Source organism: Ursus arctos, unplaced genomic scaffold (assembly GCF_023065955.2).
Source record: "Ursus arctos isolate Adak ecotype North America unplaced genomic scaffold, UrsArc2.0 scaffold_7, whole genome shotgun sequence".
In the NCBI taxonomy this organism is placed as follows: Eukaryota; Metazoa; Chordata; class Mammalia; order Carnivora; family Ursidae; genus Ursus; species Ursus arctos.
The window spans coordinates 26,393,335-26,420,926 of NW_026623089.1; the positions used below are offsets into that span (position 1 = coordinate 26,393,335).

At 36.1% G+C, this 27,592-nt stretch overlaps 1 protein-coding gene across 6 annotated transcripts in view; it reads right to left on the reverse strand.

Annotated features, from left to right (window-relative positions):
• BTRC (beta-transducin repeat containing E3 ubiquitin protein ligase) overlaps nucleotides 1-27,592 on the reverse strand; it is a 171,391-nt gene that overhangs the window by 72,779 nt on the left and 71,020 nt on the right. For 4 of the 6 annotated variants that reach the window (XM_026493923.4, XM_057308816.1, XM_057308815.1 and 1 more), the window contains one exon: nucleotides 8,660-8,737. The exons of the other annotated variants lie outside the window; for them this stretch is intronic. In XM_026493923.4, coding sequence (XP_026349708.1) covers nucleotides 8,660-8,737 — 78 coding nt within the window. The remainder of the gene's footprint in view (nucleotides 1-8,659; nucleotides 8,738-27,592) is intronic. 6 annotated transcript variants of the gene reach the window in all.

Consider the following 27,592-nt stretch of genomic DNA (forward strand, 5'->3'; position numbering starts at 1 on the left):
AAAATTTCAACTAACATCATACTTAGTGGTGAAAGACCAAATACAGTCCCTCTGAGACTGGGAACAAGGCAAAGATGTTCTCTTATCGCACCTATTCAACATTACATTGGAGGCCGTTGCCATTGAAATAAAGCAAAAAAAGGAAACAAAAGGCAAATAACTTGGAAAAGAAGAAATAAAATTGTCTTTATTCACAAATGACAGGAAACAAGGTCAAGAGTCAAAAATCAAATGAAAATATTTACAATAGCATTGAAAAACATTAAATAGTTAGGAATAAATCTGTGTAAGAAATGTACACTGAAAACTAAGAAACACTGCTTAGAAAAATTTAAAAAGACAAAATTAAATGGAGATATATACCATGTTTACAGACTGGAAGATTCAATATTATTGAGAGGTTAATTCTACCCAAATGAATATACGTGTGTGTGTGTAGGTATGTGTGTGTATGTGTGTATGTGTATATCCCCCCCCCAAAAAATAGATATAATATATGTAAAATCCAAATCAAAACCCTGCAGACTTCTTAAAAGAAATTGCTAATAATTCTAAAACTTATATAGAAATGCAAAGTATCTATGAAGCCAAAACAATATTAAAATTAAGAATATTAAAGACTCACACTACTTGATTTCAAGACTTACTAAAGCTACAATGATCAAGACAGTGTGGTACTTGGTGCATTATTTACAAACGATAAAAGAGAATACACTACTGATACACACTTCTAAAAATAAAGAGGACTTGAGCTTGTCTTCTGGGTGGATTTGAAGAAGGGGTTGGGTCAGGGCCTCAGCTGCTGTTGCCCTTTGCTCTGCATCCAGCAGCAGCCTCTTCTCCAGGAGGTTCAGAAACAGACCACACTTGTACAGCCAACTGATTTTTGACAAACGCACTCATGTAATTCAATGTTCAATGGGGGAAAGTCTTTTCAACTGAAAAGTCAAAACAACTTAATGAAAAGAATGGGGAAAACAATGAACAGCACACATAAGAATTAATTTGAGATGGATCACAGATTTAAGGGTAAAGGCTAAAAGTTACAAACCCTCTAGAAGAAAACCTAGAGTATCTGTACATCCACGAGGAAAGGACTGACAGACTGGGCTTCATTCAAAAATTAGAAACTTCTCATCAAAACACACTGTGAATAAATAGGCAAGCCACAGTTGGTGAGAAAATACTCAGAACACTTATCTCACAAAGAACCAGTATCTAGAACTCAATACAGTTGAGTTCTAGAACTCAATAAGACAGACTATGTAATTTTTTTAATGGCAAAAAATTTAAACAGATACTTCACAAAAGACAATACCTCAATAGCTAATAAGCACATCAAAAAGTATTCAACACATGCTCACCAAAAAACCTTTATATAAGAACATCCATAGCAACATTTATAAAAATGCAAGTAGCTTAGGTGTCCATCAAAAGAATGGAAAACAAACTACAGTATATTTATTCAACAGAATATACAATAAAAGAGAATACACTACTGATACAGCAATATAGACGGATCTCATAAACATTACACTGAAAGTCAGACCCCAAAAATCTATGATTCTATTACAAGAACTTCTAAAAAAGGTGGAACTAACCTATTAGTAAGTTGATCAATGTTTGATTCACCGGCAATGGGAAAAATTGGCTGGGAAGGAGACCAAGGAGACTGTCTTGGGTAATGAAAATGTTCTACAGCTTGATGAGGGTGTGGCTACAGAGGCAGACAGACCTATAAATTCATTGACTTATACAATTAATGTATATGTAGTTCACTGTATGAAAAATAAACCTCAATAAAAATATAAAGGTATACATACAGTTAATATTTGGGGGGAAAAAGAACTAAAGGTTTGTCTAGTTAATTAACAAAAATATGCTATTTTCTGGGGAAAAACCAGTCATGGCAGGTTAGAAAACTAATCTGTTTCCCTCCAAAATTCCTTTTCCCTCAGAAATGAGTATAACACATGCGAGGGAATATTAGATAGATTAAGGAAACCAGTTCGAGACCTGCAAGAGTTTCCAGGGTAAGGATATATCAAAGCTTTTATTTTCTAGACATCCCATCTGTATAATGGGTATATGATCTTGCTTACCCCCCAAGGAATTCACATAAATTAGTAAATTAAAACTTGTCACATTCCTAAGATCACTCTGGAATAAAAATGCTTTTTAAAAAACTCAGTATTTTACATTCAATATTTTACGATTATAAGACTCCTTCCAGGCTAAAATTAAACTAGTGACTATAATTGCCACTGACAAGATAGGCTCTGTTCCCATGCAACATTCGAAAAGGTAGCTTACATTGCTGAACCAGAAGCAGAGAGTTTTGCGTTGGAGTACTTTAATACGTTTTTATATTGCATATAAAGCACATAAGCATAAACCAGTAAGATGCCTTGCTGAAAACTACCTTCTTTGTGAAAGCAGGCTGTAATTCTGAACAAGTTTTCAATTTTCACAGTGCTGCTAGGGTAAAACATTTTAAAGAGTTTAATTTTTTACAATGGATTCAATGACATAGGATTATCTAACAAAGTAATGGCTAATCAATAGAAGGTTTAGTTGTCAGGTGAAACATATAACACACTAAAAGGGATTGATTGCCAGACTTCTCCTTATTTACTAGAAGGTATATATTTAAAATGACACAAACTTGTTACCAAGCTGCATTCTTTTAACCTTGCAAAAAGCTGCTTAAGAAATCTGTTCAGCAGCCCTATAGCAAAACAAGATATAGTATAATGAAAATGGCTAGTGATTGGGGGGCAGGAAGAGGGGGAGACAGGGACCTTCAGATATATGGTAACATCAAATCAAGTCCGCAGCAAGAATATGGGATAGAAAAAGCAAACTACAAGGCGACATCTAGGGAAGCTGGAACTGGGCTTTAAAAATGCCACACTGATGCTACCCAATCTCGTTCAATGGATGCAGAGCTGTATCTGATCTCATTCCAAGTTACTCTTAGGGCAGATTTTTAAAAGGCTCATACAAAAGGGCACAATAGGCTTCCCCCCCACCAATCTTTTTGTTTTTCATAAAATGGTACATCCACATTAAGCACTGAACACAAAATGAATTGGGTCCATATGGACTTCGACCAGCATATAAGCTGTTTCCTTTATAATTTATTCACAATATCTCAAGTCTCTATATGAAAATACACTATTTTATGGTCATTGCAACCCGGGAGTTCAATAATATTTTTTCTACTAAGTCAGTGATTACACAATTTATCAAAGAATGATTACACTGAAATAAAAATAAAACAAAATACCAACCCCCTATACAGTCTTCCTTCCTCAAAGTAATTTTAAGAAAGCTGGTTATTAAATTGCTTCTTTTTGAAGAAGGGTTTTTGTAGCTAGACACAAATTGCCAAACCATGTTTTTTAAAAAAAGTTATTAGACTCTGAAGGATTCAGCCGAAGTGGGAAGTTAAATAAACAAATCACTTCATCAGACTTGGAAAGATCACTTCTGTCTTACTTAAGAGACCTACATTAATTACCTTTAAGGTCTTTTACATGGACTATTTAAAATAAGTACAATTTATTTATTTATTTCAAATGAGGTGCTTCTTCCAAAGTATTAAATAATGTCTACAAATGCAAAAGCATTTTTATAAATAGGTAATTAAAACAGATGACTAAAATTAAGTCAAGCTGCAAAACATTACCCAGGATGCACTGTGATTTTTTTTTTTTTTTTAATAAACATCTCAGGCAATTTTTTTCCATCCAAAGCCCAAAACACTTCGGGGCGGGGGGCGGGGAAGAGAGGTAGGAAGTTTCATAGGGAAAAAACACACACATATATAATGAAATAATGCCAAAACCCAAACTAAAGTATTTACAAGATAGTCCCTTAAGCATAGTTTGTCATACTGCAATTACACCTTGCCTACTGCCAAGTCAAAGTGCTTACTATTGCCACTAGAGGGAGAAATGTCTTAACACAAAGCAACGGCAGATAGGGAATGGGTTTTCTTGAGCAATTATCAGAACAAAGCTCCCCTGGCTGTGTGTACCTTCTAATTACTCAATACAATTAAAATGACTAACCTAAAACAAATAGCAAAAAAAAAAACCCTTGCCTGGCTAATATCAGGGACTTCATTAAACCTTTTCCCCTCATCAATCAAATCAGAAAGAAGGGAATGCCATCATATACAAACATTATAGTGCTATTAAAGGAAGTAAATTCACTGAGTTTTATTTTGTTTTTTTTTTTTTTTCTCTAAAGGAAGAAAAGAAGTGGCTCTCTTGAAAAAAGAAATGTCGTGGTATTTACCCATCTGGATGCTGCTTGAAAACAAATTGTCCTCCAAAGAGCAGAAATACAGTATGTTTTCTCTCAGTTCACTGGCTTATGAATGACTTTTTGTTGTTGTTGTTGTTTTGTTAATACACGCTATAATGTCATTTCTGTGTCAGTGATGTGCTTTTTCCTCCTCCTCATCCAACTGTATAAAGGAGCTATGCCGATCAGACAGCCATGCTTACATGGGGCTGTTTAATTTTAAGTTCTTCACTGCTGTTTTTTATGGATCTACTCTAAGGTAATGTTTAGAACATAGGAATTTAGGGGCATGGGGGTAGGAAAGGAAAACATCTACTTATTCCTTCTAAAAGACTTATGTAGTTCCCTTTATAAGGCCCAGTCATTAACAGAAGATGACAACAGAGTCATTTTTCTTTCAGCTGACAATTGTGACATTTTTCCAGCAGCGTGCAAGGTGTTGAAAACCTGGCAGCTGTTACCTCCTGGGATGAAGATACTTTTTTATCCTCCCTTGACAGTTTAACTCAGTGGGTCAGCACCTTTAAAGACTGCAAAGTATCCTTGAAGAGGATGGAAACTTGAATTACTGCTCCCTCCCTAATCAATGTAAACCCTCACTGCAGGTGAAGTCTCCATCTATAGAGGTGCATGGGGGAGGAAAATGTAGTGCCCTGAGCCAGATGGTTTTTATCTTGTTTTTAAAGAATAAAGGAACAAGCTAACAAGGGAGACAGCTACTTTGTTAGCTTCTTGGCCTCTCTCATGGCTTTGCATCCCCAGGGTTCCAGCTACACAAGAGAAAGAATACAGAAAAACGTAAACACTTAAAGAAATATAACTAGAGGGCTGGCATCATGCTGCTTTCAAAGAGTTGAGAGAGCTCTACTCAATGCTTTATTTATCACTGCCCACGTTCTCAGGATGGTAAGTGGACACATACACAAAGGGAATGGGGGATGGGGGAAGGATTAGACAGAGGTCACAATTTACTCAATTACAGAGAAAGGCAGGGCTGACAGATCCTATTAGCACCAAAGTGAAGCAAAGAAGGAGTTGCATGTTGTAAGGCTACATTTTCAAAAAGTAATGAGTACTTTCGTGTATCCTCCCAGGCCTTTGCCCTTGTTTGCAGATATGAATAAAAGCTCTGAAAAACAGTTGCTATGGTTTCCTTGGCTTCACATTTTAGGAACAAAAGTAGAAAGAAAATTGCAGCCACTGTGTACATTCTTTAAACAAAAGTTCACACTTTACTTAATGCAAAGAGGTAAGAAGATTGGTCCCAAATTCAGAAACTTAAAAGGATACACTGCTTCTTTCCCCACCAAGTCTCCTGCCTTCCGATATCAGAAATTAAATGGACAAACAGGTATACAAGATGGCTTGGTGGCACAGAGGATAGCATCTCCCGACTTTCTCCTTCAGTATTTTCTTTTTCTGCTAATGTCTTTGTCAGGTTTTGGAATTACGGTTTCGGTGGCTTCATAATAGTCAGGAAGTGCTCTTTCCTTCTCTAGTTTCTGAGTTTGTACAAGAGTGAGTTATTTATTTCTTAAATGTTTGATAGAATTCACCAGTGAAACCATTTTGGGGCCTTTTGATAATGTGATTTCGTTAAGAGACATCTAAGGTTATTCAAATTTGTTTCACCTTGCATTGGTTTCAGTAAGTTATATTTTTCAAGGAATTTGTCCATTTCATCTAAGTTGCCAAAACTGTGGTTTAAAGTTGTTTATGATATTCCCTCATTATCCTTTAAATGGACCCTTCTTTCAGCTCCTCCAATGATTAAATAACTCAAAGTTACCACGCAGTGATCATAGTCTATCATCACCTATGAACTGTACTTTACAACAATATACATAAACTATAAAATCAGTTTAAAACAATATTAAACTTGCTAGAATGTAACTGAGCATTTTAAAATCAATAGTGAAAGAGTTCCTGAAATCCCATTAGAAATATCTGCAAAAGAATCTCAAGGGATTGGCCTACATGATGCAAATCCTACTTACATCAACACTAGGTAAAAGGCAGCCTTGACATCTTTTTATCTGTATAACTTGACTAAAGTGGGAGGGGGAAGGGAGCAAATGGCACTTCATTATTGTCATGCAACAGAGAAAAGAGGGAGTTTAAACAGCTTATATATTATGTCCTACATTAAAAAAATCAGCAGTGGGGTAATCAAGTTCAGGGCAGTCCTGGACAGCTGCCCTGTGACCCGCTTCTATTGACCCCTGCTATTCATCACTCTTCCCTAAGATTGAGAGGGCAAGCTCCTAGGGAGTGACCACCACAATAGACAGACACAAGCCAACAGTAATCTGGTTCGAGCAAAAAACCAGATGGCACTGCAATAAATTTACAAATCTGCATTCATGGGGCTGTTAAAACACCCAGAAGCCAAAAGATTCGGAGGGCCCCAGGAGGATCTCCTACTTCCCCGTTTCTAAAGGCCATTTCTCTTTCCAAGAACACTGAGTTCATGCTCTTCATAAAGAGAATAGAGATAAAACCCTTTACAAAGAGAGGAGGGGAAAAAGCCTCATGACCTAATTAATCTCTAGAGCTTGGATCTCAACACTGAATGACAGATATTAGAAAAATCATTTTGAAGCAGTAGGAGGAAAGACAAAAACAAAAACAAACGGTTGTTATATCAAAGTGGAGAGGGTGAAGCGAACCTAAAAAGCAATGAAAAAGCCACAGCATATCTCTTTCAAATACTGCACACAACGGATCTTGCAAGTAGAAAATGATTCAATAATGTATGCATTTATTTTTAAAATGAATCAGATTAGTCCCATGTGTGACCTGCTGGTCCATCTGTATGTGCTGGACTTAATAGGCACGATTCTCTCTCTTGCTTCAGTTTGAAGTATGAGAGAGATAAATTTAGTTTAATTTTCAACAGATCAGCCTATCCATTTTCCAAATGGACCATCTGGATCAGCCTATTAAAATTAATTTATAACTTTGCAGAGTGAAAATTCGTTTGTTAGCTTAAATAAAGTTGCCAAAACTTTTTGTCGTGTCATTGTTTTCTGACAGTTGTTTCTGTATAGTGGGCAGAGTCTTTCCACCTCTAAATTTATCTTACTCAATACTCTTCTATTTATTTAGATTTATATATCAGGTGTTTGTCTCCAAATAGTTAAAGTTGTAACTGCACAGTATCAATTACTAATCATTCAGGTTTTTAACAAAAGCTTCCTGAATGGATTCAGTTCTACTTACTAAACAATTATTTTTATCAAAAAGGGAAAGTGCCCATCCCCCAATTTTTACCATATAGTAAATTTAAAAATGAGTATATCACAGTTTCAAGTACTTTCTCCCTACACTCACACTGTACTACGAACTGGAATCTGAAGGCAGAAGTAGAAACACTTGAGCAACACTGAGATCTGGGTTTTAAATCACTGATGAGCTAATAAGGAAGTCATCCAACCTCCTTAAGTCTCCATTTTCTTCATCTATAAATCGGAGGCCCTATCTACCAACTCTGTAGGTGACTGTGAGGACGGAATGAAACGAACAGCAGGTTTGTGGTGGGCACTCAACAAATACTAGACCTCTCTTCTCTTTTCCTAAGAATAATGCCGTAAGTGTAAGTAAATTGAAATTATTTTTTCTATTGCTAGTGCTCATCTTATCCAACTTTATATTAAAAGTGAAGAGGTGGTATACCTATTCTCTGGCAACACTGTAAGAACTTGTTTTTGTTGCTAGTGAGAGACAGAAGATGTTAGAGGTTGCGGCAGGCAGTGAGAAGAGCAAATTTTTCAAGCAAATATTTTTGAACATTTTAATTTTAAAAAAGAGAGCACCATGGAATTAACTTTCAAAGTAAAATGTGTTACTTTTGGGGAGTGGGGTACAGTGAAGAGAAAAACTTTTTTAACGTTATCATCAATAATGGTCTTTACTTTTAGAAAAGGCAAACAAACACTGCTCAGACTAAAAGGAGCTAACTTCACTAGAAGCAGATCCCGTTTGACTGTTAATTTTTAAAAAATGTATTAAGAATCTCAAAAGGAAAATAAGGTTTAAAGCCAACTATTCTACTATCTGCACTTTAGAAGCATTTCAAGTTATTTTTTCTGACCCAGAAAACTTTTCTTTGATGTCGTTTTCACTAAACGTAAGCAATCGACCTGTCCTGTACTTGTAAACCTAGGATATTTTTAAATGATTGGGAAAACAATGTTACCTGATCAAAACCGATGGCTACAGCCACCTCAACTTCAGAGTACTGTTAATTTAAGCTCCAGTGCTTAACGAATGGCAAATTGAGGGTTTCCTGTCTTTTGTTTTGTTGTTGGTAGCTTTTTATTTTAAGACAGACTGAATTTCATACCTGTCTAAGTGAATTCTTCTCTGGTATTATCTTCCTAGGGGGTTCGCCATTATTACAGTCTTCTCTCTCTGAGGAATTCTGTGAAAGAAAGTAAGCTTTAATTCAGTTCTCATTATCTTCAATCTTATTCTGTGGGAGTAAACTGAATTACATTTCTAATTCTGTAAGCCAGAATACCATGTATATTTATGCATATATTCCTTTGAAGATTTATATACATACAGACATACACTTAGGTAAAGGAAAACATATGCCCATGTATATAAATAAATGTAAGTAGGGACCTAGGTGGAAAGTATTTCATCTATATTTAAGCACTGCCCAGCAGACCATGGTCATTAGAAATCTAGTTTATTGCTCTCTGAAAATGCAGATTGACACTGGACACAAGACAGCTCCAGTTTATACTCAGCTGGTAATGACTTAGACCATGATTATTACCTTCTCTTTTAAATAATTAGTTTTAAATTATAGTAAATGTTTGGTCATGAGAAATTCTCAAAGTCTGGGTCCTAAAATAAATGGTTTTTTCTCTTCTTCCTCTTCTCAGATTTGATTTTCTTTTATTAAAAATAACATAGTACTTCGCTCAAAGCAACATCATGTCATCAGTGGTTTAAGATTAGAGTCCATTCTTGCCACTATCACCTCAAACAGTAGCTAGAAGACCATAAATGTCAATGGGGTCCTTAAAAGATTAAGAAGAGGGGAAAAAAACAACAATCCAATTGAAAGCAAATTCAGAATCCTAAATATCAACAGAGTAATAAAACAGCAATCCATGGGATGGGAGAAAATATTTGCAAATCATGTATTTTGCAATAAAGGATTAATATTCAGAATATATGGGGGGGGCACCCAAGTGGCTCAGTCAGTTAAGCAGCTGACTCTTGATTTCAGCTCAGGTCATGATATTGGGGTCCTGGGAGGAGCCCCACAGTGGCCTCCGTGCTCAGCAGGGAGTCTACTTTAGGATTCTCTTTCTCTCCCTCTCTCTGCCCCTCTCCCCCATTCACGTGCGCACGCATGCACACTCTAAAATAAGTAAATCTTTAAAAAAAAATCCAGAATATATAGAGAAATTGTAAAACTAAACAAAAACCCCCAAACAACCCAATTCAAAAATGCACAAAGGACTTGGATAGACATTTCTCTAAAGAAGATATACAAATGGCCAACAGCACATGAAAAGATGTTCAACATCACTAATCATTTCGGGAATGTAAACCAAAACTACACGGTGGTACCACATCACATTCATTAAGAAGGTTCTATCAAAAACAACAAAAACCGAAACACATTTTGACAAGGATGTTGAGAAACTAGAACTCTTATGCACTGTCAGTGGGAATGTAAAAGGATACAGCTGCTGTGGAAAACAGTATGGTGGTTCCCCAAAAATTAAGAACAGAATTATCATATGATCCAACAATTCCACTTCTGGATATATACTAAAAAGAACTGAAAGCAGAGTCTCAAGAAATATGTGTACACCTGTGTTCACAGCAGCATTAACTACAATAGCTTAAATGTGGAAGCAACCCAAGCGTCTAATGACTGATGAAGCAATAAATAAAATGGGGTGTAATACATCGATGGAATAGTATTCAGCCTTAAAAAGGAAGGAAATTCTGGTACATATTACAACATGGATGAACCTTGAGGACATTTTGCTAGGTGAAATAAGCCAGTCACAAAAAGATAATTACTATATGAATCCACTTATATGAGATACTTAGAGTAGTCAAAATCATACAGAAAGCTGAATAGTGGTTGCCAGGGGCTAGGAGAAGTGGGGGAATGGGGAATTATTGTTTAATGGAGTTTCAGTTTTACCAGATGGAAAGTTATGAAGACGGATGGGGGGGGGTGATGGTTGCAAAATATTATGAATGTATTTAATACCACTGAACTTACACATAAAAAATGGTTAAGATGATAAATTTTATGTTATATGTATTTTACCACAATATAAAATAATTGGAAAAAAAATTTGGTAATCAACACATGTAAGTCACTACCTGCAAGGCAAAATACAGAAAATACGAATACAAATTATTTGGGTTCTATTTTCTACAACTACATTCGTTGTGTTAATATTTTTTAATTTGCAAGTATAAAAAATTTTGATATACTCATTACACTACATATATTCATCACATTCTTTTTTTTAAAAAAAAAGATTTTTATTTATTTATTTGACAGAGAGAGACAGCCAGTGAGAGAGGGAACACAAGCAGGGGGAGTGGGAGAGGAAGAAGCAGGCTCCCAGTGGAGGAGCCTGATGTGGGGCTCGATCCCAGAACGCCGGGATCACGCCCTGAGCTGAAGGCAGACGCTTAACGACTGCGCCACCCAGGCGCCCCTATTCATCACCTTCTAACTAGGGAACTACTTTAGTTTTAGATGCAGAAGTTATTTCTAACATGTGTTTATCTGAAAATTTTCATACAACTATGAGATTATTAGTATAGGATTGTAACTATTTTAAACTTATATATCTTTTGTGGTTTCTATCAAATATTATTATATTTTAAAAGATATTTAAGGATAAGCAGCATGTATATAGTGTCATTTTAAGGCCCTTGTACCTCTGTGGCTAACATCTGTGTGCCTTGTGCATTGCCTGTAGTTGGTTAACAAGCCAGTACTATAAGGTGTTCCTTTGGGGCAGAAATCTCTTATGAGATTTAACTTGATATTTGACATTTGTGATGACCACTATAAAATAATGGTCCCTAAAATTAAGACAAAGAAGAAAAAAATGTGCTATGCTACAAGCAAGGCACAGAGACTCAATAACTTCAGAGTTCTAACTGGGTTTTCTCCCCATTTCAGAAAAAAATAATGTAGTCTATCTACAAAAAAAAATTAGACACACAGTGAATTAATGACTGTAAAGCATTTCAAATGAGGAAACTAGCAATATATGCTACTTTAAGATAAACAGAAGGAGGGAAAGGTCAACATTAAATCCATAAAACCAACTTGTATATTAAACTTTTAAGAAAAATAAAGTACAAATCAATGTTTTAAATGCTAAAATTAAGTGTTTTATGTAATACAAACTTAAGCCAATATTCAATTACAAACTTAAATTTGCAAGTAACTATACCCTGGACCATGAAGTTCCACCCTCCTTTAAATAAAATACCATTTATAATCCAAATTTGTTTAATTCAATGTAAAGTCCTACATTTCAACATTATGTTTTGTTAAAACGTCATCATAATAAACTTGGAAGCCTAGTTACTTTTTGGTAGAAGTTTATAATAGTGAAGTTATTTTAAATCACATTTTTACTCCACAGGTGATTGGGGTGAAACCAAATTGACGGTAAACTATAAAATAGTAATGTGAACATAACAGAATGAGCAGCATCTAGCCCATATCCACAATGTTCTTCCTCCTGATCCTCTATTTTATCTGATTTAGATGAGGAACTGTTGCATAGGTATCACTAAATTTGACTCTGTTGTTACCATAAAATAGAGGAAGGGACATTAAACAGTCATGGTATCAGGAGCAAGGAGTAAGGTACCCTTCTAATAGTGAAGAGGAGATGCCAGCAAATAGGAGATGTATAGCTCACAGTCTTGAGGGTGGAGGGAAATGAAAAAACACCCATGTATACCTAAGTGGTCACCTCCATGCTTCTCAAAGCCTTTGTGCTCTCCAACATCACCCAGGAGAGCTCAGCAGCACAGTTATCCCTCTTATCTTTTTCTATGATGCATCCCAATAAGCAATGTTCATAACTGCCTGGGTCATCAAGCTAAATTATGTCCAGTAAGTTCTATTTAAGGGTAATCACTTGATACAAGCAAGACTCATGCCACAAATTAGTGGGTGAAAGTAAGACAAATAACAGGATAGTTACATAACTTAAAATACATCTCCATGAGATATTTAATAATTACAAAAGGAAAAACAATAACCTCACAGTAGAGAGATCTGACAGACACCACCTTAACATTACGCGCCTCTTGGGTGCCTCGGTGGCTCTGCTGGTTAAGCGTCTGCCTTCGGCTCAGGTCATGATCCTGGGATCCTAGGATGGAGTCCCGCATTGGGCTCCCTGCTCAGTGGGGAGTCTGCTTCTCTCTCTACTCTTCCCCCCTGCTTGTGATCACTTACTCTATCTCTCAAATAAATTTAAAAAATCTTAAAGAAAACAAAAAAAACAAAAAAAAAATTATGTCTCTTGATATGATGTACTGAGAAGAACACATTATTACTTCTGAGGTAACCTTGCCAAAAACACATAATCTCAATCTGATCATAAGAAAACATTAGACTAACCCAAATTGAGGAATATTCTAAAAAATTACTAGTCTGTACTTAACAAAAAATGTCAGAGTCATGAAACAAAGACTAAGGATCTGTTTCAGGTGAAAGGAAACTAAAGAGACATGACAACTGAATGCAATCTGTGATCTGAGATTATTCTGGGGGGGTTAAAGCAAAATTGATGGTAAACTTCTCTGTACAGAATTATATAGTGAAAAATAGTGATCTGCACCTAACAGGATGAGTAGTGCCTCTCTAGCCCATACCCACAATTTTCTTCCTCCTGATCCTCAATTTCATTTGATTTTGATGGGTAACTACTGGGTGCTCATCATGACATAATGGTATAAAGGACATTATTAGAACAATTGGGAAAATTGAATAAGTTCTATAGATGAGCTAATAACATTGTATCGATGTTAATTTCCTGATTGTTTCCCCCACTTTTAAAAATTTGCATATAGAAAAATTCACTTGTTTTGGTGTACAATTATATGAGTTTTGGCAAAAAGCATAGTTACGTAACTGCCACCATAATCAAGATGTAAAGCAGTTCATCGTTTCCCAAATTCTCTTGCATTGCCCCTTTACAGTCAATCCCTTTCTCTCATAATCACAGATTTTTTTCTCAATAATTTTGTCTTTTCCAAAATGTCACAAAATGGAATCATATAGTATATAATTTTTTAAGTCTTTTTCCACCTAGCTTAATACATCGAAGATTCATTTGTGTTGTTGCATATATCAGTAGTCATTTCCTTTTTTAAAAAAATATTTTATTATTTTATTTTTTTTTTTTTAAGATTTTATTTATTTATTTGACAGAGATAGAGACAGCCAGAGAGAGAGGGAACACAAGCAGGGGGAGTGGGAGAGGAAGAAGCAGGCTCACAGCGGAGGAGCCCGATGTGGGGCTCGATCCCACAACGCCGGGATCACACCCTGAGCCGAAGGCAGACGCTTAACTGCTGTGCCACCCAGGCGCCCCCAATATTTTATTATTTTAAAGAGAGAGAGCGAGAGAGCAGTGTGCAAGTGGAAAAGGGAGACGGACAGACTCCGCACCAAGCGCAGAGCCTGATGTGGGGCTTGATCTCATGACCCTGAGATCGTGACCTGGGCTGAAATCAAGAGTTAGATGCTTAACTGACAGAGCCATCCAGGCGCCCCAGTACTCCTTTCCTTTTTATTGACAAGTTGTATCACTATATGGATGTACCACCATTTGTTTATACATTCAATTTCCTCATTTTGATAATTTGTATTGTAATTATTAAAAGAATGTCCTTGTTTTTAGGAAACATACAAAGAAATACTTATGTTGGTAAAAGGACATTATGTCTGTAACTTGCAAATGGTTCAGAAAAAATATGTAAATGGATGTGAGCATACATATGTACGTACAAATAAGGATAAAGCAAATGTGGTAACATGTTAACATATGGAGAATCTGTGTGAAGAGTATAAGGGGATTCTTTGCACTATTCTTTAAACTGTTCTGTAAATCTGAAATTCTGTAAAAATAAGAATTAACAAGTAAAGCAGATGAAACCTAGAAGAAAATATCTTATAAAATGGAAAAATAAATTTTGGGGGGAAATTCCCTTAAATATAAATAATAAAAGTTATATTCTACCACATAACCCTGAGCCAATTAGAAAAAGCTGACTGCTTGGAACAACTCATTTGCAACACTCAGATTGAACATTTCATTATAGTATATACATTTGCAGAATGCATTTGTAGTCCTGGAGTAACAATATGATATAAATAGTAGCTTCATATTAAAATATATCTGAAAAAGATACTACATAATTTGTTACCTTTCATATTAACTCAGGTATTTCTCTTTTAGCCCAGCATTTACTAGTTTAGAATTTAAAAAGGCAGAATAAAAGTCTGGCTGACAATTTCTGAATTGTAACTTCAAACTGGAAGCATTTGGGTTGTAACACCTATAGACATAGTAACATTTGAATAGGAAAAAGTCAATAAAGTGAAATAATGCTAAAGCTTGTGCATTAGATCTCAGGGATGTATTCTGGATAAAATGTTTCCAGGAGTAACCTGGGGACGAATAAAAAAGACAAAGAAATCACCTCAAAGAAAGTTCCGATGATAGATTTAAATAAACTGTCTCAAAATCAACATATCCAAATTTAAAGCACTTTTTTACCATTCTTACCCATCCTAGGTCACCTTCTTCCCTCCCAACTTTTCTTTCCATCCCAAACTTAAATCCTTGGCCAATTTTTAATCATCCTGCCCCCCCCCCCATTTTTCTTAGAATGTATCTAACCAATTTTCCTTTCAAACATCTATTTTAAGAGATCCAACCCTCGGTTTGTATTTCCATAACCTCTACTCTAGTCTAGACCACCAACACCTATTACCAGTGCTATTACTATTGAGATAGCCTTCTGACCCCTTGCCTAAATCCGTATCTGATCCACTCTATACACTACAGTCAGAACCATGTTCTAAAAAGACATTTACCTCACCCTACCCCACACCCTGCCCAAAACCCTTTTATAGCTGTCACCTACAGGATTAAGTCCAAACTTCTCAGTATAGCATCCACTATCTAGTCATTTTACTTTTCCATCCATCTCTGGAACCACTTACATGACATTATTTTATCATTCTCCAAAGCATGAAAAGCACCGTCTCATCCCTGTGCTTTTGCTAATTCTATTCCCTGGGTGGCTCAGTCGGCTAAGCATCTGACTCGGTTTCGGCTCAGGTGGTGATCTAAGGGTTGTGAGACTGGGTCCCATGTCAGGCTCTGTCCTCGGCAAGGAGTCTGCTTCAGGTTCTCTCTCTCCCTCTGCCCCTACCCCTGCTCACTGGCTCTCTTTCTCTAATAAATAAATAAATCTTTAAAAAAAAAAAAAATACTCCTTTCCTGATCTCTTCATCATTTCAATCCTGATTCAAGAGTCAACTAAAATGGGGGCGCCTGGGTGGCACAGTCGTTAAGCGTCTGCCTTCAGCTCAGGGCGTGATCCCGACGTTCTGGGATCGAGCCCCACGTCAGGCTCCTTTGCTAGGAGCCTGCTTCTTCCTCTCCCACTCCCCCTGCTTGTGTTCCCTCTCTCGCTGGCTGTCTCTCTCTGTCAAATAAATAAATAAAATCTTTAAAAAAAAAAAAAGTCAACTAAAATGATACCTTCACTGAGAAGCCTATGCATATCCTTTCCTCCCCCTACTTGCGCCCCACTAACCCCCAGCTGGAACTGATTACTCTGAATTAGCACTTTATTTCTATTTTGACACTTATGCTTCATATCTCTCTATATCTCTCTATGAACAAGCTTCCCACTCCTACCCAGCACTGTAAAATCCTTCTGGGCGGGGCCAGTTTCTTTTTCATCTTCATTTTCCAGTAGCTCAGTACAAAGTTTGAGAATATATGAGTTTTTAAGTGTTTGTTCGGTTGAATGCTATTGCCAGATTAATATTTCTTAAATACCACTAATGTAATGGTGGTCTTTTTCCCTCAAAAACTTTTCATGACCCTTTCTTTCTATGAAATCAAATATGAAGTTCTAGGCCTGGACTCCAAGACCTTCCAGAATTTTCTGCTACATTACATCAAGTTATTTCCATCAGCAAACATTTTCTGCCTTAGTTAAGCAAGTCTCTTCATAGTCTTATAAACATGGGATATGATCTCAACATTTTCAGGCTGGAAGGATCCTTAATTTTAGTGTCATTCACTCAACAGTTATAAACACAAGAAAAAATTTTAATCATTTAAGTCCCACCCAGTCTCGAAATGAATTTCAAAATGTCGTATTCTCTGAGAAACCATACAACTATTCCACCTTTCTCTACTGGAAATTCCTTAACATTTTTATCTTGCCCTACACAATTTAGCGCTTAATTAGATAAATGTTTGCATGTTACTCTCAACTACCCAGTAACACTGAAAGCTTTTTGGGTAAAGTCTTTGTGGCTCCCTCCACTTCACAACACATTACATAATATATGGATAAGTGCTTAATAAATAATTGAAGCCCTACACTCACACTGTCCAGCTAGCTTTAAAAAAGGTTTTCAAAGCAGAAAACGTTCAAAGTGATAGCCCAACTACAGTCCTACTACCCCATCACTTATAATGCCAGTATGACAATTTAGAGTTAGTAAGCTCCTGCGCCAAATAGAGTTTTTGCAAATAATGTTTTAATGAAACTTAGCCATCTTCACTCATTTGCCTTTTATCTGTGGCAACCTGCATACTACAATGGCAAAGGTGAGTAATCACGACAGAGATCCTATGGCCCACAAAACCTCAAATGTTTATTGTCTGGTCCTTTACAGTTAAAGTTTGCCAACCTTTGATTAAGGAAGAAAAGTTCTTCTGTAGGTAAGCAAAGCATTCCTGATTCTTCAGAGCTGGGTTTTTTGTTCTTGTTTTTTTGTTTTGGTATCTAAAACAAGAAGTAGACAGATTTTGATGATAGCACACAGCAGGTTTATGGCTAGGGCAATATTCTCCATGACCTAGTAAGTGGCTTATTTACTGTTTTCAGTTATCTATTTGAACACCCAACTCCTGATGACATGGATAATCAAGAGTTGATTATATAATCAAATGAAAAACTAAACTAATTTACACAGTGATGAAAAGTCAAGCCACTCATAATGACTTATCATAATCTTTGAATAAGCATCTTGCTCAAGGTTGGATGGTGCAACAGAGCCTGAGCCGGTCTGAAAAGACATCTGTTATAAATAAAATAATCAGCTCCAACACTAGAAGTAACATTTTCCACCTATGCTACATTCCTCATTGAGAAAATTCAAAGGATTCTGTAACCAGGAAAGTTACATTAAATAATATAAATAGTGAACTATTAATAACTAAATAGTGAAGTGGGCAAATGGTGGTGAATTATAACTCTGACTTTGAACACATTTAAAAAGTGGAGTCATTTGATCATCATCATGTAGAATGACAACCACATGAAGAAAAAAAAATCTAGAGACCAATTTCTAATAGTTAGTTGCAAACATCATACAGTAGACATGACTGGTAAATTAGTAATTGAATTACTATTTTTTCCATTAACTTATTATATCATTTGGAGCTAATTATAGTCTCCAATATATATGATTTGCAATTCTCAAAAACAGGAATAATTATTCATTTCCAAGGTTAATGGTAATTTAACTACATGGATAAAAGTCATTTAAACTCTTCAGTGAAAGGTGACATAAATAAAATACTCTGTGTGTACCTAAACAAATTCTAATTAATCCTTCTAGGATACAATGGGGGAAAAAATAGGTCATTTAAGTTCAGAAGCTGAAGAATCCTATTCAAGGACCAGTTTTAGGGAGGACCTGAAATGTCCTCATAAGATAATATTCTCTGGCATGTTTCCATGCACACTGCTTCCCTAGCACGTTTATCATTTGACATACTCGATTAAACCACAACCACATCAAAGCCTCCCTATCCTGCTAACTTCAACAAGATCTATCAGTTAAAGCTTTCAAGAAGTGGTATTTTCTAGCAATATACCAATCCGAGCACAGTGCTAGGAACCAGATATAATGGAAAGCACTCTCAGATGACCAAACACACAGGACTTCCATCAGTACTGCCTTACCTCCTATGACAGAAGTAAACAAACAAACAAAAAAACACCTACTAGATTTTTTCTCCTGCTACACTGTCCGACACTAATTATAAAACGCTACAGATGCAGCCTTTCTCAAAATGCAAAGGGATTGTGTATATTTGCAAAGAACAACTATTTTTTATGCTTCCAAATTCTTAATCCTGTTTGGAGCTGTCAGTGGGGGTTAATGGAAGCCTTGGATAGGAGAATTCCAATCTGGTTGGCAGATGGATAGGTTGGTTATAGCTGCATAACTATGTCTTGCCTGGAGGCACAATTCAGAACACTGTTAAAGCAATATAAAGTCTCTGTCAAGCTGAACCATTTGGATCAGTAGCAAGGAGAAATAATAATAAAAAAGAAGTTCATTTCTGGGCCTTGTGCATTTATGCTAGTATGCAGAAACTGATTAATTGTCATAGTGTGCTGGTCTTCTATACTTCAGATTTCTACTTCTGGAGTAGATTTTGCATGCTAATATAATCATTCTCCCTCTTGAGACATTAGCAAATAATCAAATGAAAAACAGGATCATAATTTACTGAGATTCAAGCAATTCTCTATGCAAATTTGACTTGTTATTGCTGCTGCCTCGTTAATCTGAATGCCTTTGACAAACTCCTTTGATTTATGAACTCGTGACAACTCCAATGTGTATATATTTTGCTAGATTGACATTATCATTAAGAGTGGGTGGACTGAGCTCACATGAATGGCTGATTTTATTCGCTGGTGTCTGCTGCTCAACAGCTGAGCATCTCCTCCTCACAAAGCCCCTGAGCGTCAGGCTCTTCCCATCTTCCCATCCATTCATCATCTCGATGTTAATTGGCCCAGGCTTTAAGCAAATTTTCAACACGATTTAAAGGCACGATGACACTGATTACTGACCCTCTGCCATACGGTGCCTATTGATTAACCTGACAGAGATGATGAGCTTGAGGGAAACTAGGTGTGTGGGGACCTCAGGGGGAAAAATATATTGTCTATGCAGTCAAACACTTGTCATTACCTCACAAGCCAGAATTTGCACTGCACACATTCTTAAAACACACTACTGCTTTAACACCTACAGAAAGTGCTTTCTGTATTCAGAGATATTACAAATATGTCATGTCAAAGCACATGACACATTCGGTATTTAGAAGAACTCCCCAGATAGATGGCTGCCTTTCAACCAATTATACTTGTGCTGGCTGATGTATATATTTTAGGTTAAATTCAAAGAAAGTGCTGGGTGGCTTGGTAGTATTATATCGTATCAGAAAACAATTAGAATAGGAAAACAAACTAGGTTCTTAAAAATAAATAGAGAAAGGAAGAAAGGAGTAAAACTGCTGTCATTCCACCACTACTATAATAAGCTGCCATTCTATCACTATTAAAATAAGAGATACTCTAAAAAAGGAAGGAAACAGCAACCCGCTTTTACAAATTTTCTTTTCTGTTCTTCAAATACTGCTACTTTGATTCCAACTGTCAAAGTATTCCTGGCACAGAAACTACCAATAACTGAATATTTTAAAATAAAGCTAAGTAATATTTAAGTCTAACAAACATATCCTTTAAATTCTTGCTTGCCCATTTTCAACAGCTGCTATACAAACTGCTCTACTTCGGGAAACTGTTCAGGATATCTGAAGTTAAGCTTCGTGAGAAAACTAAGTACTTCGTTATTTGAGGGGAAAAAAAAGAAAGTCCATAATTAATAGTTATTGAGCTTACACATTAGTAATAAAAATCTGCTTCGAAATATTACTACATCTACAAATTTACACAAACAAAGTCATGCAGCACACCATCAGGGATCAGACAAAAACCACCTTTAGATAGGGAAGGTTCTTATTTAAAACAAAGCTAACAAAATATGCTCCCTCTGGCCACACATATCACCTTGTTTACTTACGAGTCCTGGGGGGACAGCCAATATACAATTTTAAACACGGAGATTTTGGAGCAGCACTAACAGTTATTTCAAAGCTAAAACAACAGAAAACTGAACAACAGCCCAGCTGTAGCCTCTATTACAGCGACACGGGCTGTTAATGTAAGAGATCAAATGTTTTTCAAGTCAAACAGCATTGGTGCCTGTTACACTGGAACATGTAGCTTACTTCCTAAAAGCCTGCCTCCTGCTCTTTTAAGATAAACAAGCTCAACTAACCACTGAGATACTCTGATAAGAAGGATGGAGGAGACGGAGCTGCACCAGGGAGTGACAAGGCAAGGGCATGAAGGAGCAGCAAACATGCCTTTGTTAACTTTCAAGTTATAGAATACAGCGTAATACAGCAGTTTAATACTTCACCATTACAAGTATAGCTATAGGAGAAGGACAAATTTCTGTCAATACGTATGGGGATAAAAAAAAAAAAAGAAAAGCTAAAAAAGTTTCCTGTTTTATGAATAGGAGAGATATCACACAGTGTTTGAACACATTCAGCTTTGTGACTTAAATCAAAGGTTTGAACATCAACTTAGGAATGACTGTGAGTATATGAAAGAGTTTGTAATCACGTTAATATGCTCCACATCAGAAGTCTATTTAAACTCTAAAGATTTTTTATTTGAAAGGCTTGATTTAAAAACAAAAAACTTCATACCTTGTCCTTTCAAGTAGATTTTTTTTTACATTTTATTCCAGTGAATTAAAAAATTAAAATTAATTAATTTAATTTAATTAATTAAAATTTAAAAAATTACCTCCAGTGAGGTCACCAAACCACATCTATTTGTAACAATGCGGCTTAGTATTTTAAAAATCCCAAGAGGCTTGCTAGTGGGCATTTATATACTACTGTAGATTGCTTTTCTTGAGAGAACTAAGGGACTACCACTCATTCTGGATAAAAAAGGAGTTTCATGCATATGCTTTCACTGTTGAAAATACAACTGACAATGCACAAAGTAGCTAAACAAGCATGCTAAAATAAACAAAAATTCACCAGGGAGATTTGGGATTTAAAGACACAAGTTAATAAAAAACCAAACTCACCTAGTAAGCGAACAAGAGTGTAACTAGCTTAATTTGCCTCTCTTCCCTTTAAATCTAATGAATCTTAAAGAATGTTTTTTGTTTTCCTTTTCAAGATATTGCTTTTATGATTAGGTGTTTAGGACAGAGCCTGTCATGCCACAGTTTTCTTTCCTGCCCTATTTAGACAATATTTCATCCAGAGATCCTCTGCATATAGTTGTGTGAATTAAAAGGCAAACATTTGCTTCTACTAATAAGGACATCTGGTTATTTTTGTAACTCAAAGACATCTGCATTCTGTAGATCTTTTTGATTTCTCAAAATGGGGTTGAGAACTATAGAACCCCTTAGGATGTATGCCAAAATCCTTTCTCTCTGCAGATTAGTTATTTCTGTCATCGTTGTTCCTGATTTTTTTCTGCTAAATGACTTTCGTCACCTTGGATATCTTCCCTGTTTTGGTGTTCCCATTTTATTACAATTCAACAATGTCATGAAAAATATTAAAGGCTCCTTTAAAGTTGATAAACTATAATATCCCCAATATCCACCCATTGTGGAGTAAAAATGAAATCATGCTACATAAATAAGCAAATTTCTGAAAACCATATTGGACCAGGTTAAGATTTGTGTTTAGGTGTGTATTTCAATTGTGAACTGTACCTTGTCTAATCACTCTCCTTTTTTTCTTATTATTAAAAAAATTACTATTTTGTGGGCTTATTATCCTCTGGACTTTTCCACTAATTATACTAAGTCTTCATGAATTTTCAGGTCTTTAAAATTACAAATATCATCTCCTCTTGTATAGACTTTAATATAGACTTTTGGTTCCCAAGGGTAGAAAAACATGGTCCAACATAGGCCTTGAAGGATATGGCTGAAAGAACAGCAACGTATCAATAAGAATTCAAAAATCACACTTTGCTTTATATCCCTTGCTGTCTTCTTAAAATGTCAAAAAGACTAACTATACTCCTTATTCAGGATACTTTAGTTTAAGCTGTAACTTTTGCTTTTACTGTAAATTTGGCTTTCCCATTTTCTGCTCATCTCCATTACAGAAGCTTAAAAAACTACAATAACAGAAAATATGTTTTTCAACAGAAAACAGCTAATATAATTTACACTGAATGCATTCTCATAGCCTCTATGTAGCCAGATACCAAGGTAGTACTGGACTGAAGGATTTAAAGTTTAAGTGAGGGGGCTTCTATTTCTGGAGGGTCAAAGGTCATAAACACCAATTCACATCTTCAATTTTTCATTTGTTAACATTACCAAACAACAAAATGAAAATAAAACCAAAACAGATTAACTTGGGAGTTCTACCAGGAGTAGTTTAACAAATTCACTTGGAAAGATGGCTAATTTTACTGCCCCAGGAATAAACAACCTTGTAGGTTTTTGTAGTTGCTTTAACAATGCTCTTTGATGTATAACAAATTTAAAAATAGTTTTCTTTTTCTCCAGTAGAAGATTTGTTTTCTATAACAACACAAATGGTTTCTACTTAAAGGATATGTTTGTATGTTATTCTAACAAAATTATTTCTCTTAAGCCTACGGTCTTAAATTATTGGAATGCTAGAGAATGGTTATATATGTTAAATCTTCCATTTTGCTAAGTATACAGAATTTTGTTTATGCATGCCTGACAAATCCTACAAATAATTTGTCATTCCTTTCCACACTATAACTGTTCTTAATCTAAAGAATCACAAGAAATCTATATTTCCTTTTCTCAGAATTACTTGAAAAGTCACTATAAGTGACTGTAAGTCACTATAAACTTAAAAAATAAGTTTCAGGGGCGCCTGGGTGGCACAGTTGTTAAGTGTCTGCCTTCGGCTCAGGGGTGATCCCGGCATTATGGGATCGAGCCCCACATCAGGCTCCTCTGCTATGAGCCTGCTTCTTCCTCTCCCACTTCCCCTGCTTGTGTTCCCTCTCTCGCTGGCTGTCTCTCTCTGTCAAATAAATAAATAAAATCTTCAAAAAAAAAAGTAAGTTTCACTATCATTTAGCAGAAGTAAAGTTTTCTTTGGAAATATGCTTTGTTGACTAAAGAAAAAACAAATGAGAAACATTAATCCAAATGTGTTCCAGAATTATTCAATCTTGGATCAGCATCTCAATTTTAAAGTGACCTTTTTATTTAAATAATCATGCTAAAATCATAAAAATTATTATAATGATTAGCAAATTTAAATTGGCTAATTTAATTAATTAAAATTAATTACAATCAATGATTTTTAAAAATCTGTTATTAGTACCATCAATAGCATGTTGTTGCATTATCAATGAAAAAACTGCTTTACTAACTTCAGAGTTTTGTAATGGATGACTGGTTTGACAGAGATCAAACATTAGTTTTAATACCATAGTACTTGCTCTTGCAGCACAGAACCTGTGAATACCGTAATAGCCAACTTTGGTATTAAAGTTTGTTTTGCCACAATTCCTTCGTATGGAAACCAATGTACCTCTTGCTCTTGCAATGAAGACAATGAAGGAATAGTTGACTTCAAAACCAGTTGCCTATCACTGACTGCTGTACAAAAGATATTCTGGGTAGTGGTCGGTAAAGATTAAGCATAGCCATTTCTAAATGCCAGTAGTTCCCAGCATCTTTTCCTTCTGAGTGGAATGAAGTCTGCAAGCACTGACTGGTGGGTCATTCGACCCACGAGGGCCTGGAAAGGTTTCAAGAATAACAGAGGTCATGTAATTGCCAAAAGAGCATTAGCCACTCAATCATAATGGATAATTAAATGACCTACATGATTCCTGAAATAGCTGCTCTATATTTGGTCTATTACTTGCGTCCCTCAAGATAAGCTACTCATCTGGTCTGCCCTGACCTGCAGAAGTCCAACCTGCGCCTGAAAACTAGCTGCATGCTTCTATTGCTTTGTAAATCCGCCCCCCCCCCAACCTCCAAGTAGTCATGCCCCACACTATGCTTTCAAGAGGACACACATAAAAAAAAAAATCAATCTTGTATCCTTCTCCCTATTGTGCTCTCTGGAATACAAATGACTAAAGCAAAGAAAAAAAATTAGTAAATTCCTGGTTTAGATCTTTAGGGGATAGAAGGAAGAAACGTAAGAACCACACAAAAGGAAAGTCATGATAAAATTTTTTTAAAGTTTTGCTCAATAGGCCTCCAAAGAATTTTACATTTGATTATAAGGCTAGTCAGGGCAGCAAGTCATTAAAACTCCAATTGCCTGGACTGCATTTTTTATGGTGTGGGCTATTAGAATCTTTCCTGGCCTAGTTTTTTAGTCCATACAGAAAGCAAACTGCCTCTCTACAAAATGAAATATACCAGGAACCGACTGTTTCTATAATAGAAGGAGCAAAAGAACAAGAATCTCTATGCTTCACATTTTCATCTTTCTAAATAGTTCAACAATCTCACTATAATATTTGATCAGAAATACAACCAAATAGAAGCCAACAGCATGAAACGGTAAAAATGAACAACAGTATATGCTTCTGTAGGGGAAAAGGTCTGCCTGTGGACTTAGAGTAGCTGCATATCAAGCAAACGCAACAGAAAGAGGCAAGAGACAAGTAACCAAAGACAACTACACAATAATGGCAAGGAACAAGGCATGTGAGGGACAAAAGAGCTCACATTTAGAATACCTTGGAGGCTAGTAGGATTTTTCCGTTTCCACGGGAAATTATGTAGCTTCAGGCTACTGACTACCCTGATCTCTTACTAGTACATGAATGGCTTATTAAACCTAGAACATATCTGTTTTAGTTAACTTCTGGGCAGGGAGGGGGCTGGAGGGGGAGAAGAGAACAAAATGTACTTAAATGCTGAATTTTTTCTCCAGGCTGAATGCCTTTCATCCAATAAGACATTCAAAGCAGTGACCCAGCAAATGGATTGAAAAAGCAATCTTCCGTCCCAGTGCCACATTATCATTCCTATTCAGTATTCTCCATGAGATATCTCAATCAGCTGTGTGTAAGTGACAACGCAGCCCATTGCTGGGTTAATTAAACATTTGACTTTAACACCCTCCCCGTCATTAAGCAAATAAAAACAGATAATTCAAACTGCACTTCATCCTCAGGGTACACAACACACATGTCAAAATTAAGAGAGTCCAAGGCCTCTGGAGAATTCTGTTGGGGCTATAATCAGTTTAAATCTTATCTGGTTTATCAATTATTCTATTGATTAAACCAAACCGGTTATATACAACTCCTCTGCCACATGGGATTGATGTCAGCAGAGCAAGAAAATAACTCCAGGAGGTTCCAAACTGATTTAAAAAGAGACCAACAGACAGACCAATAATAGTCGATTATTACATACCAGTGATCCATACACTGAAAAGTTGATTCTTAGTTTCAGGCGGGTGAAGTGAACTGTTTCCAATCACTAAGTCCCCCTTGCTATACCTCAGAGTTGGCTTGAGTAAATTTATGTCTTGGAAGATCAACATATTTTCTACTGATTTAAACAGAAGCTACCATGCTCAGCAGCTGAAATATTTGATAAATACTAACCCTAAACTGTAACACAATCTCAAACAAGGATAATTAACATTTTTTCTTATCTTCTTACCTGTCTGCATGTGACCAGGAACACGCAAAAGGGGATGAAAGGGGACATACCTTAAAGTTGATTCTCCTAAAAATATGCAATCACCCAACTATTCCAGTGTCCCCAAACACCGCATTTAAAAAAAAAAAAAAATCTAAGAAATCAGAAAGACCTTACCATAGATACAAAGACATGACTCCTTTTATTAATTCCAAAGGTAAACATCTTCAAAGCTACTAATAACAATGAAAAGACAGAGCTGTATCTTCAAACAAAATGTTGATAACTAAACCCCAGCATACCAAGTTTCTAGTGGATTTTTAAAAACACAATTTAGATACTCCCCTGCCCAACTCATTGTGTATGTAATATCCTTCAAATGTCCAGAATCCTTATCACAAGGCCATGCCCTACTGCATATGAGAAAAGCAGTAATAAAACCTACTAGCAAAAAGGAGGGGTGGGGGAAGAGACTACTATGCACCTGCCATTTGTACACTCGTACCTATGCTCTTCAGAAACAAAATTTGTTTACTGCTATGTCGACACCACATGTACAATCAACCATAATTTAACTTATCTCCTTCGGATTTTTTGTTTTCAGGCAGACTAAGTAAGAAACCTGCATTAGCATGCTGTATTCTACAGTCACCACTAGAAATACTGAGGGTGCTATTTGTAATTGTATTCTTTTTAAGAGGTTTGTTCTCTGCAGCTGTTTTCTGCTTGCAGTGTATTTTGTGTAATCAGCACATCATCATAAATACATTGGCTGTTCCCCTGAGGGTAGCTGTCAGTGTTTAATTTACAGAACAACCTGGCCAATGTGAATTTTAACACTACAGCACTATGGCAAGGAGTTACCACACTCTGTGAAAAACGGGTTTCTATGAATTTTTATATCAAGGGCTGGTCCCAGGACAATTTAGGTGCTAGAAATAGACTGTTTAAAGAAGCATTTTATACCTTGTATGCAATGGACTCTTTCCCATTTACAGCCTTAGAAGAAGCCCTGACCTAACTACCAAACCACAAGTGGGCACTACCAATTCTGGAGACAAGGATTGAAAATCTATTATCTACCAGCAGGAGGCACTGTAACAAACGTTACCCATTCCTTTTTAAGCTACACCTAAAACTACCAAAAACAATACTGCCCCCTTAGAAGGTGTCTAAAGGAAAGGGAAAGCCATTTAAGAGGCAGACTAGTCTGAAATATACACATCAATCTTTTTGCTGAGATGAGTTATGAACATCAGTATTCTGCTTCCTTAAGACTGCTAGTAAGCCAGACCTCTAGCTCAACGAATGGGAAAAATACATTAAACAAATGGTGATTCACACTAGTCTCCCCAAATTATACGCACAGTGCCTAGTACATAGGTTCTCAATAAATGTCTAATAAATAACTATAAGCTCCTTGAGGACAGGGTCTGACTCTTAATTTATGCCCAATACTTTGTA